The 12504-nt window shown below is 37.0% G+C and overlaps 1 protein-coding gene across 2 annotated transcripts in view; it reads left to right on the plus strand.

Annotated features, from left to right (window-relative positions):
• The window catches only part of LOC137245613 (arginine kinase Lit v 2.0101-like), a 104201-nt gene that overhangs the window by 43528 nt on the left and 48169 nt on the right, over nt 1–12504 (plus strand). For both annotated transcript variants that reach the window (XM_067776561.1, XM_067776562.1), the window contains exon 9: nt 138–1736. In XM_067776561.1, the coding sequence (XP_067632662.1) occupies nt 138–1736 (1599 nt within the window). The remainder of the gene's footprint in view (nt 1–137; nt 1737–12504) is intronic.

Raw genomic sequence — 12504 nt, forward strand, 5'->3', positions numbered from 1 at the left:
AATTTTTAATTTTTGCATATGTTTTCTTAAAATTTTAAACTATTTTGAATTTTATAAAAATACAAGAACAAAATTTATTGTTACCTCAAATTCAAACAAACAGAAAGATATCAGTCGACAATTGTTTACTTTTGCAGACTAATATGAAAACCTTAAATGAAACGACAACAACAACATCAAAGACCGGGAGTGATGAGCCAGAGGAGCAAACAGAGAGTGAGACAGGGGCAGAGGAAGAAAAGAGCAACGAAGCAGAAGAGATCCAACAAGTTGATGAGCAGGAGATGAGTGAAAAGGAAAAAGAAGAGGTTGCGGTAACTACAGATATAGATTTAGAAAAAGGATCGTTAAGCAATGAAAAAGGTGAAAATGGAAATGAGAAGTTAACAAGTGATAGTAAAGAGGAAGTTGCAGATAATAAAGAGGATGATGAAGCAGGTGAAGTAAATATAAAATTAGAAAAAGAAAATCAAGAAAAGGAAACCGGTGAAGCAACTGAGTTGATAACCACCGAAGAGGTTAAGCTAGGCCAAAACGTGCAAGAAGAAATGAGTAACAAAGAAGACGAAGATAAGAATAAAGAGAGTGAAGATGAAGAAGCGCAAGATGAAAAAGGTATAGTTGAAAAGCTTAAAGAAGGCGCACAAGATTTGGCTGCTAGTATGAGGAAAGCAATTGGTATTGAAAAAGACGTAACAGTTGATGACGAAAACAAATTGGTTGAGAAAATAAGTAATGAACTAGAGATGGTGAAAGAACTAGAAGAGAAGGTAACCACAGATAACGAAATGCATCAAGCAAAAAATGGAATTAGAGAAATGGAAGAGATAGTAAGCGGGAAGAATGACAAATTAGATGGAAACGAAAAAGTTGATATTTTAGACGAGTTAAAGAAAGATACAAAGCAAAATGAAAATGAGAGTAAAAAAAATAAGGATGGCAAGAAAAATGAAAATGTTGAGGAAGCTGATAAAATAGATAAAGGTAATAAAATCGAGAAAGAAAATGGAAAAGAAGAGAAAGAAAATGAAAAAGAGGAGAAAGAAAATGAAAATGAAAAAGAAAATAATATAACAAAGACAGATGCTAAAGATAATGAACTAGGAAACAATAACGAAACAGCTAAGAAAGAAAATGAAGATATGAATATGAACGAAGAAAAAACTGATTTCAACGAAGAAAATGCAGCTGAGACAAACGGCGGAGCTGAGAACAAAGAAAACTCTAAGCAAGAGATAGAAACTCAAAATTCTAAAGAAAATGGTAACAGCAATGACAATGACAGCAAAAATACACCAGACTCTCAAAAACAACAGAGCAACGACCGTACAAATAGCGAAAAAGTAAAAGGAAATACAGAAGAATTAAAGAAAGAAACAATTAAAGAAAACGATAAGACTGAAGAAGATGTGAACAATGAAATTAACCAGCAATTAGATAAAACAATAGATAATGCAATTACGAAAAGTGAAGCAGATGGTAAAATTATTCCAGAGGACGGGGTGGTAGGGACAAAAAATGAGTTGCAAAAAGAAGAGCAAGGAAAATCAGCAAGTGCTGAAAAACTTGTAACTGCAAATAGCGCGAAAATACCACGATTAGCTACAGCCAAAGCGACGAGGTATAAGCGAAATGGTAGTTCAAAACGAAATGGTAGTGGAAAAATAAATAGTGGTACGTTGATGGAGGACGAAAATGATGACGATGATGATGATGATGAAGACGAAGATGATGAGGTACAATTTGGAATGCTATACTAGCACAAAATTAAATTTAATCTTTTATATTACTGTTTGAAAGAAACTCTTCAGAAATAATGCAATGCACCTATCTAAATCTATACATGTAAAAAATGCATATAAATACTTGTAGAAAAAAAAAAAAATTCTAAAAAATGCAAATTTTTCAATTAACTTTTGAAGCTTAATTGTATGTATGTACCTTTTCAACATAAACTACGTAGTTTAGTACAAAAAATTTTGCTTGTTCGTCCATTTATATAAAAGCTCAAGTTATCAACAAAAGTATTATGAAAATATAAAATTTTTTAATGTAAATTTGTTTCGAAACACAAACCTGAAAAAACTGTAAAACCAACTGTAATAGTTCTTGTGATGTATGCAATTTAATGTGTAATATATAATTTTGCAAAGCAAAAGCACCTCTTCAATTATTTAATTTTCAGATGTATGGAAAAATTAGAATTACAAAATTTAATACCGTTTTCACACAGAAACTTAATCGAATTACAATTTTATTTAATGAAATAATTATGTTTTCCTTTTCATACAGGACCTTTTGCTTCATTAAGCGAACAGCTGTCAGTAGCCCCAAAAAAAATTTCGTTTTTTACAAAAAATGGTTAAAATGGAAAGCACGGCTGCTTTCCTTTTAACTATAAATACAATCGAAATAAAATGCATGCGCAACTACCCATAGATGTTGCACCTAACCATATTATCTTTTGCAGCAAATGCAGCAAAAATTAAATCTTGAATTTTTTCGTGTTTTTCTATTTTTCGTAAATTATTGAAAATAGTTAACTTTTGATTGGCATTTGTTACATTGACAATAAAAATCGAAGCACCAAGCAAAGCTGACTGGATTTTTCACTCGATTAGACATTCAATAAAGTAATAATGAGATAATTAAGAATTGTATTTTGTAAAGAAGATTGAGTTCAATTTGGACTTTAATGTAGAAACCTTGACTAATTATTTCATTAAGTCTCTGTGTGAAATTGGCATAACACAAACTAAATTGGAACTATGCGTAGTGAAAATTTGAAGCATATCTGTATTTGAAAAAGAAAAAAACTTATCAAACCAATGTTATTTAATTGCAATATGACAAAAATCAACTCAGATGTAAGCACATAAATATGTTTCTACTATTTGCAAGAACAATATTTCCTAAAAAACACCTCACCATAGTAAATTATGAAATATAGCATTGAATATGAAATTATTAATATATTTCAACGATTAAACTAAGTTAAAAGTGTTTTCTGTAATTGTTTCACTATATCTTGTCCTGTAGTTAACACCCTTTGTTAGATACTCCTTTGTATTTCGCGCTTTTACATCTCATTTGCACTACTTTTCGTCTTTCCTGATACTTTTCGGAAACATCCTTTTACAATGGGTAATGGTATACTGAATATATCATAAATTAATAAAACTTGATGGGTGGATTTAACTTATGAAAAGAAAGAGAAATTTTTAAATATTTTGGAAAACGAGAGTGGCACCGCCTACGTTTGGAAGAAGAAAATTTGAAAGCCTTCTAATCCATAAATCCTAAGCCATTGAAGATATTATGTTGAAATTTGGCACGGAGGTTGTCCTTACTATTATACATTTATATAATGAAAATTGGAAAAATTAGCTCACGGCCACGTCCAATTTTAACAAAATCGATAACGCAATTTTAAAACAAGTAAGGAAGGCTAAGTTCGGGTGTAACCGAACATTACATACTCAGTTGAGGGCTATGGAGACAAAATAAGGGAAAATCACCATGTAGGAATATTAACCTAGGGTATCCCTGGAATATGTTTGTATGCAATATGTATCAAATGGAAGGTATTAAAGAGTATTTTAAGAGGGAATGGGTAATAGCTCTATAGGTGAACGCCATTTAGGGATATCGCAGGTCTGATCCTAGAATTTGTTTGTACGATATGGGTATCAAATGAAAGGTGTTAATGAGGGTTTTAAAAGGGAGTGGTGGCAGTTGTATATGTGAAGGCGTTTTCGAGATATCGACCAAAATGTGGACCAGGGTGACCCAGAACATCATCTGTCGGGTACCGCTAATTTATTTATATATGTAATACCACGAACGGTATTCCTGCCCAGATTCAAAGCCCTTGATTTCGCCCTGCAAAATTTTTTCATTTACTTCTACTTAATATGGTAGGTGTCACACCCATTTTACATGTTTTTTTTCTAAAGTTATATTTTGCGTCAATAAACCAATCCACTTACCATGTTTCATCCCTTTTTTCTTATTTGGTATAGAATTATGGTATTTTTTTAATTTTTCGCAACTTTCGATATCGGCGTGGTCATAGTCGGATTTCGTCCATTTTTTACACCAATACAAAGTGAGTTCAGATAAGTACGTTAGCTGAGTTTAGTAAAGATATATCGATTTTTGCTCAAATTATCGTCTTAACGGCCGAGCGGAAGGACAGACAGACGACTGTGTAAAAAACTGGGCGTGGCTTCAACCGATTTCGCCCTTTTTCACAGAAAACAGTTATTGTCCTAGAATCTAAGCCCCTACCAAATTTCACAAGGATTGGTAAATTTTTGTTCGATTTATGGAATTAAAAGTATTCTAGACGAATTATATGAAAAAGGGCGGAGCCACGCCCATTTTGAAAATTTCTTTTAGTTTTGTATTTTGTTGTACCATATCATTACTGGAGTTGGATGTTGACATAATTTACTTATATACTGTAAAGATATTAAATTTTTTGTTAAAATTTGACTTTTAAAAAAAAAAATTTTTTAAAAGTGGGTGTGCTCGTAATCCGATTTTGCTAATTTTTTCTTATCACACATATAGTAATAGGAGTAACGTTCCTGCCAAATTTCATCATTATATCTTCAACGACTGCCAAATTACAGCTTGCAAAACTTTGAAATTACCTTCTTTTAAATGTGGGCGGTGCCACGCTTATTGTCCAAAATTTTACTAATTTTATATTCTGTGTCATAAGGTCAACCCACATACCAAGTTTCATCGCCTTGTCTGTCTTTGGCAATGAATTATCGCATTTTTTCTGTTTTTTGAAATTTTCGATATCGAAAAAGTGGGCGTGGTTATAGTCCGATGTCGTTCATTTTAAATATCGATTTGAGATGAGTGCCCAGGAACCTACATACCAAATTTCATCAAGATACCTCAAAATTTACTCAAGTTATCGTGTTAACGGGCAGACGGACGGACGGACGGACGGACATGGCTCAATCAAATTTTTTTTCGATACTGATGATTTTGATATACGGAAGTCTATATCTATCTCGATTCCTTTATACCTGTACAATAGGCCGGGTCGATTTGTGGGAAGGCAAAAAAATCGCCCATTGCTGTATTAAAATCATATTCTAGGGATCAAAATAAGAAACTTTGCCGAAGGAATCATACCTCTAAAACGAATTCTGATGTCCCCCCCTTTGGGTCGTAAGGGCAAATTTTGAAAAATCCCACTTTGAAATGCGTATGTTTTTTCTTTTTGGAGTTTATTTTTCTCTTTAGAAATTTATTTAGTCAGCCCATATGTAAATGAAAAAATGAATTTAACTTAGTAATAGAAAAGAAATTAAAAAAAAATATTAGAAATTAGCGTTTTTACAATCCCCTTTTAAAAGCAAGGCATCACTGTGATGCATTTGCATGTCGTAAACATAGTTGTGTGGGTTTTTTATTCAACCGTTTTAAAAAATGAAGGTATCACTGTGACACAATTGCAGGTCGTAAAATTGCTTGTGTTGTTTTTTTTAAGCCACCACAAAACACATCAGGTAGAATTGAAATTGCCCCTACCCAAAAGTTCGATCCAAAGGGGGGGGACATCAGAATTCGTTTTAGAGGTATGATTCCTTCGGCAAAGTTTCTTATTTTGATCCCTAGAATACGATTTTCACAGAGCAATGAGTGATTTTTAAATCGACCCGCCCTACTGTACAACCAACCGTTATCCAATCAAAGTTTATATACTCTGTGAGCTCTGCTCAACTGAGTATAGAAATGCGGTAATACATTACCAAAGATTTTGAAAAATGGGCGTGGCCCAACACGGACACAAAACTTTCAACCAAAGTCGAATAAAAAGCGGAATATTTTAATAAGATTTGGTGAAAAATATTGTTTCTATGACAGTAAATGTTTTATAGCTCTTTACGGCAGACGATATTTGAATCTTTATATATAGTATAATTCATATTATTCACTTCCTCTTTGAATGTATCCTTTACATACATATATAAGAACTCACTCTGGATATATTATGTTCGGTTTCGTCTGAACTTAGACTTCTTAACTTATTATTAATAATATAGCTATAGAGCAGACCTATGAGTGGAGATAAGTTTTAAAACAGGGTTGAGAACAAACTTTGGTTTTATTTTTTTTTTTACTTCGAAGCAGTAGTACAAAGTTAAGATAGACATAAACAAACCAAGGGTATGAAAAACTATACATTTTTCTTTACTCAAGAGGTCTATAAAAACTCAGTTCGAGCATCAAATATTGAGTTCTGTCAACACTCGTGGCCTAAAGCTTTGTTAGGAGCAACAAAAATAATTAATAGAAAACCAATTTTCAGCCCTTTGGTTTTGCTGAGCTAATAATGAATAAATGGTAAGTTTGGTTTTGTTTTCTGGTAAACTTATTTAAATTTGTTTCAGCACACCGCTTCACGTGGCAGCCATTACACTGTTGATGAATATAAATTCGTGGTTGTGAAGGAGAATTACTTTTGCCAACAAGCGCTACTTTGAACTGAATAGGCAATCGAAAAGTAAAATCCTCTTTCGACAAGCAAAAATCATGTTTTACAAATCACTCATCATTCCTGTACTGTTGAATGGCTCGGAATAATGGACAGTGTCAACCAAAACGAGATGGAGGTTGGAATGTTGTAGGTTGTAGGGGAAAGTTCTCCGCAAGATTTATTCTTCTATACGTGATGCAGATAGAGTGAATTAAATAAGGAAAAATAATAGTTTGCAAGAGCTTTACGCAGATATACAGATAGTGCAGCAAGAAAGGATCTCAAAGGGCTTACTGGGTAGGTCCTAATATGCTAATGGACAACTAAAATTATTCTATCGATCTCCGTGTTTGGATGGGGAGGAAGCAATGACCATCATTGTGTAGGAAGAGACAGATAAATGAAGACATGGTCTCTCTTGATGATGATGAGTGTAGGTTGGAGATAAGAACTTGGAGAGAATTCGGTGAATTTTCATAATAATTTAAACTTCTCACTAACAACTCTTGGAATATTTCAGATTCATACATTATTCCAAGCCATAACTCAGGACGGATTAAAATTTGTTAGAGTGTGACTGTTTGTTCGCCGAGGCAGGACTTTACATTTCCGTTACTTACTCAGCCCAAGGTAGCACTTGTTGGCAAGAGTGATTTTTCGACGCAATACCCACTTTTTTGCTTTTTATGCACTCCAGGGCCCGTCTCGTGTTTTTAGATTTTGTATCGAAACCCATTTTCACTCAATCGATAAATATAAAACTGTCAAACTATTTATAAAAATTACCATAAATTATGGATTCAATGTGTACTAATCTGAATTACAATTTTAGAGCTATTGAGCTATTTGCAAAATGGATTTCGATCACGGGTCGTAAAACAGGATACGGTAATTGTACAATCTTATAATAGCTTGCACGCCCATGGATTATATCCGCTGCTAGAATTTTCTCCGGTTAATAAGTACGCACACTTTTGATAGTAATTTTTGTTAAAAAACTGAAGCTAAATGAACCATACGATAGAAGCTTTAAGCTGCGTATTTAATGTCGATTATACCCGAATTTGGACACCCTTGCATTTTCACACAGCCCAGTTTTTCAAATCGAAGGATACTCTCGGAATCGGAAACACTTTTCTTAAACACGAATGAGTGATACCGCAAAATATGCTCCATCAGCTTAGGCTGATAAACAATCAAAGAAAAATACTTAGCGCGATTTAACTCTGAGGAGATTTAGGCCGAGCTCCTCTTCCAATTTGGAGGCGTTGTTTCCACATTACACTTAAAGAGATGGTTGATGTAATATGGGGACACATTGCGAGCAGGACATATACATCATGAGAATGAGCCAGCATCTCTTAAAAGCTATAATTTGCGCCACGAGGGAAAGAAAGAAATAACCATTGGATAGCAAGTATTATGTGCATTCATAGCGTACCTGCATTAGTGCTTCCGTATTCAACCTTTCGTTGAATCCTTTGTCATTCGTCATTGTTCGTGCTTGTTCCCAAATAAACGAAGTCTTTTACTATTTCGAAATTATGACTGCACACAGTGGCACAGTTGCCAGGGGGAAAATGCGCTGACGCTTTGCTCGATGACAGCAGGTACTTCGTTTTGTCTTCATTCAACACCAAACCCATTTTTCCGCCTTTTTTCAAGTTTGGAGTAAGCAGAACTTACGGCGCGGGCGTTAAGGCCGATGATATCAATGCCATCAGCATACGCCAGTAAATGCACGGTTTTAAAGAATATTGTTCCAGAGCGGTTAAGCTCTGCAGCTAGTATAATTTTCTCCAGTATCAAATTGAAGAAATCGCACGATAGGTGGTCACCTTGTCTGAAACCTCGCTTAGTTTCGAACGTCTCGGAGAGTTCTTTCCCAATTATGACTGAGCTGATGGTGTTGCACAACGTCATTTTGCACAGCCGTATAAGTTTTACGAGGAAGCCGAATTCAGGCATAGCGGAATATGGACAGTCGCTAGGCTTGCACTCGTCCGACCATAATTTGAAAATAAGCCGGTGCATGCGCCTTACCAACTCCTCGCCGTCGTATTTGAATGGCTTTGAAGGCAAACCATCAGTGCCATCGGCCCTCTTTTTTTTTAAATCTGGTTATTACTATTCTAACTTTGTCATAATCGGGTGGGGGATATTAACTCCATGATAATCTATTGCGGATTCGGGTTCATCACCCCTGTGCGTTACATCGTTGTCTCTATTTAGGAGAGCAGAGAAATATATAATCTAAGCACTATCTCGAGATTGATTACAAAGTCAAAGTTTTCGTTGTTACAGGAGTTTGCCCGGACTTAAAACCTTCCATCTGTCGCCGAACATTTTTGGTAAAATTTGCGGGCGTTCTTCCTGGTTACATAATAGTAACAGACAGAATATTCAAAAATGAAGGCAAAAAACGAGCGGAAAGTTTGTATTTTTCTTTTACTTTTGCTTTGCTGTCGTCTTTAAATTTTGCTAGTAAAAACTTCCTTACTTCCTTACTTAATTAATAGGCGCTTATCCGTCTAAATGGTTATGGCCGTCCAACAAGGCGCCCCAGTCGCTCCTTCGCTCCGCCAACCGGCGCCAATTGGTTACACCAAGGGAGTTTAAATCGTTTTCCACCTGGTCCTTCCAGCGGAGTGGGGGCCGCCCTCTACCTCTGCTTCCATAGGCGGGTTCCGATAGAAACACTTTCTTGGCCGGAGCATCATCTTTCATTCGCATAACATGGCCTACCCAGCGCAGCCGCTGCGTTTTAATTCGCTGGACTATGTTGATGTCTGCGTATAGCTCGTACAGCTCATCATTAAATCTTCTTCGGTACTCCCCATCGCCAACGCGTAGAGGCCCATAAATCTTTCGAAGAACTTTTCTCTCGAACACTCCCAAAGCCGCTTCATCTGCTATTGTCATGGTCCCAGCTTCTGCCCCATATAGCAGGACGGGTACGATAAGTGACTTGTAGAGTATGATTTTCGTTCCCCGAGAGAGGACTTTACTTTTAAATAGCATTTATGGGCAAGATTGATTCTTCGCTGGATTTCAGTGCTGATATTGTTGCTAGTGTTGATGCTATTTCCCAAATAAACGAAGTCTTTTACTATTTCGAAATTATGGCTGCCAACAGTAGCGCGGTTGCCAAGGCGCGTATGCGCTGACTCTTTGCTGGATGACAGCAGGTACTTCGTTTTGTCCTCATTCACCATCAAACCCATTTTTACCGCTTCTTTTTCCAGTTTGGAGTAAGCAGAACTAATAGCGCGGGTGTTTAGGCTGATGATATCAATGTCATCAGCATATGCCAGTAATTGCACGCTTGGTATATTGTTCCAGTGCGGGTAAGTTCTGCAGCTAGTATAATTTTCTCCAGCATCAAATTAAAGAAATCGCACGATAGGGGGTTACTCTGTCTGAAACCTCGTTTAGTTTCGAACGGCTCGGATAGGCCCTTCCCAATTCTGACTGAGCTGATGGTGTTGCCCAACGTCATTTTGCACAGCCGTATAAGTTTTGCGGGGAAACCAAATTCAGACATAGCGGCATATAAACAGCTCATTTTCGTGCTGTCGGCTTTAAAGTCCACGAAGAGGTGATGTGTGTCGATTCTCTTTTCACGGGTTTTTTCCAAGATTTGGCGCATTGTGAAAATCTGGTCGATGGTAGATTTACCAGGTCTAAAGTCGCTCTGATAAGGTCCAATCAGCCGGTTCACGGTGGGCTTCAATCTTTCGCACAATACATTTGAAAGGATCTTATATGCGATATTAAGAAGGGTGGTTCCACGATAGTTGGTGCATTTTGCAGTATCCCCCTTCTTGTGGACTGGGCAAAGAACACTTAGATTCCAACCGTCGGGCATGCACTCGTCCGCCCATATTTTGCTAAGAGGCTGCTGCATGCGCCTTACCAACTCCTCGCCGCCGTACTTGAATAGCTCCGCAGGCAATCCATCAGCGCCCATGGCCTTGTTGTTTTTCAATCTGGTTATTGCTATTCTAACTTCGTCATAATCGGCCGGGGGGACATATATTCCATCATCATCGATTGCGGGATCGGGTTCTTCATCTCTGCCCGGTGAATTGCTGCCTCCATTTAGGAGAGCAGAGAAGTATTCCCTCCATAATCTAAGCACTCTCTGGACATCAGTTACAAGGTCGCCGTTTTCATTCCTACAGGAGTTTGCCTCGGTCTTAAAACCTTCCGTCTGTCGCCGTATTTTTTGGTAGAATTTTCGGGCGTTATTCCTGGTGGCTAGCAGCTCAAGCTCCTCGCACTCACGCCTTTCTGCTTCTGCTTTTTTCTTCCTGAAAAGGCGTCCCGCTTCCATTTTCAACTCACGGTAGCGTTCACACACTCCTCTTGTCGCGCTCGCTTTTAACGTAGGTCTTTTGGTTGCAACGCGGCATTCTTCATCGTACCAGTTGTTTTTTCGTGGCCGCCGGTAACCAGTTTTTTCCTCGGCGGCAGTACGAAGTGCTTTGGAGATATGCTCCCACTGCTCCTGTATTCCTTCAGGATGAGTTGTGCTCTCAGAGAGCAGGTGTGAGAGTCGAGTTGCGAAATCATTGGCAGTCTGTTGTGATTGGAGCTTTTCGACGTCTAGCTTCCCTTGTGTTTTTTGTTCCTTGGTTCTATGCCCAATCTGGCGTTAAAGTCGCCAAGCACGACTTTTATATCATGACGGGGGCAGCGCTCGTATGTGCGTTCTAATTGTTCATAAAGAGTGTCTTTCACCTCATCGTCTTTCTCCTCTGCCGGCGCATTGGCGCAGATGAATGATATATTACAAAATTTTGCTTTTATACGGTTAGCGGCGAGACGCTCGTCCACAGGCGTTAACGCCAGCACTTGGCGACAAAGCCTCTCTCGAATCCGACGTCGAAACTGCGCTTATTCGCATGGCCACTCCAATAGATGTCACAATTTTTGATCTTCTTTCTTCCTTGCTTCGTCCAACGCATTTCTTGGATGGCTAGTAAAAACAAGTTTGAAAATTAAAATACCAGGAAGGGTACAGAATAAGAACTAGTACTGTCTTCTTCCGATTTGTATATTGTTGAGAGCCGAAAAGAGCAAAAAGCTTTTGCTACTGTCCTTGGAGGGGCATTAGAGTCATTGCGTAATTAGTCATAATAAAACCGTTATTTATACCAGCCATTAGCTTTAACGCGCATTTTTTTCCAAGGCCTATTAATATGGTACCACTGAGCGCTTATTGCTATTTTAGATGCTAAAGAAATAGTTTTATGATACCAGGCGCTAATTGCATACTACATTGATAAGACATATGCAGAGCGTGTAAAGCAGGTAACTGTTTTTCTTATCAGTATATATATGACAATAAATGAACCATAATTCTTTCTATTTGTTGCATTTTTTGCAATGGCACGATTTATTTAAATACATTTTTCTTCAAATAGAATTTTCTTATTAATGCTGCAACACATAATTAAGATTAAAATTGAAAGATTTGAGCTTAAATAGTACCCTAGCGTGTCTAGCATATAAAAATTTAAAAAGATTCAACCATGCAATATCAGATTACGAATTGAACTGGGACTTTATTCACTTCTCACTAACTTAGCAGAATTATTATTAGAGGGTTTGTTTAAAAACACAAATCAAAGTCATTAGAAAAAGTTTAAAGCATTATTTTAAATATCAATAAAATAAATCAAATATTATAAAGCTTCAAGCAAGACTAGTATGTATGTACATATGTACTATGATGCAATTGGTGTTTTCACCTGAAAAAAGATCAGGCCGTTTTGATAGATTGGCGCAATGCAAAACATGATACGGAAAACACCTGCAACATTGAAATCAATGACAACTGCAGCACATCATATTGCAAAAGCTGACATATGATGGGGTGGTAATGGCGAACTAATCATTTGACTACAAAAGTGTTTTCGTTTGCATGCTCAAATGCCATTTGGCACGCTCGCAAGACACCATGAAGGAATAAAAATGTTCACGTCTGGCAAAGG

Source organism: Eurosta solidaginis, chromosome 3, assembly GCF_040869045.1.
Source record: "Eurosta solidaginis isolate ZX-2024a chromosome 3, ASM4086904v1, whole genome shotgun sequence".
In the NCBI taxonomy this organism is placed as follows: Eukaryota; Metazoa; Arthropoda; class Insecta; order Diptera; family Tephritidae; genus Eurosta; species Eurosta solidaginis.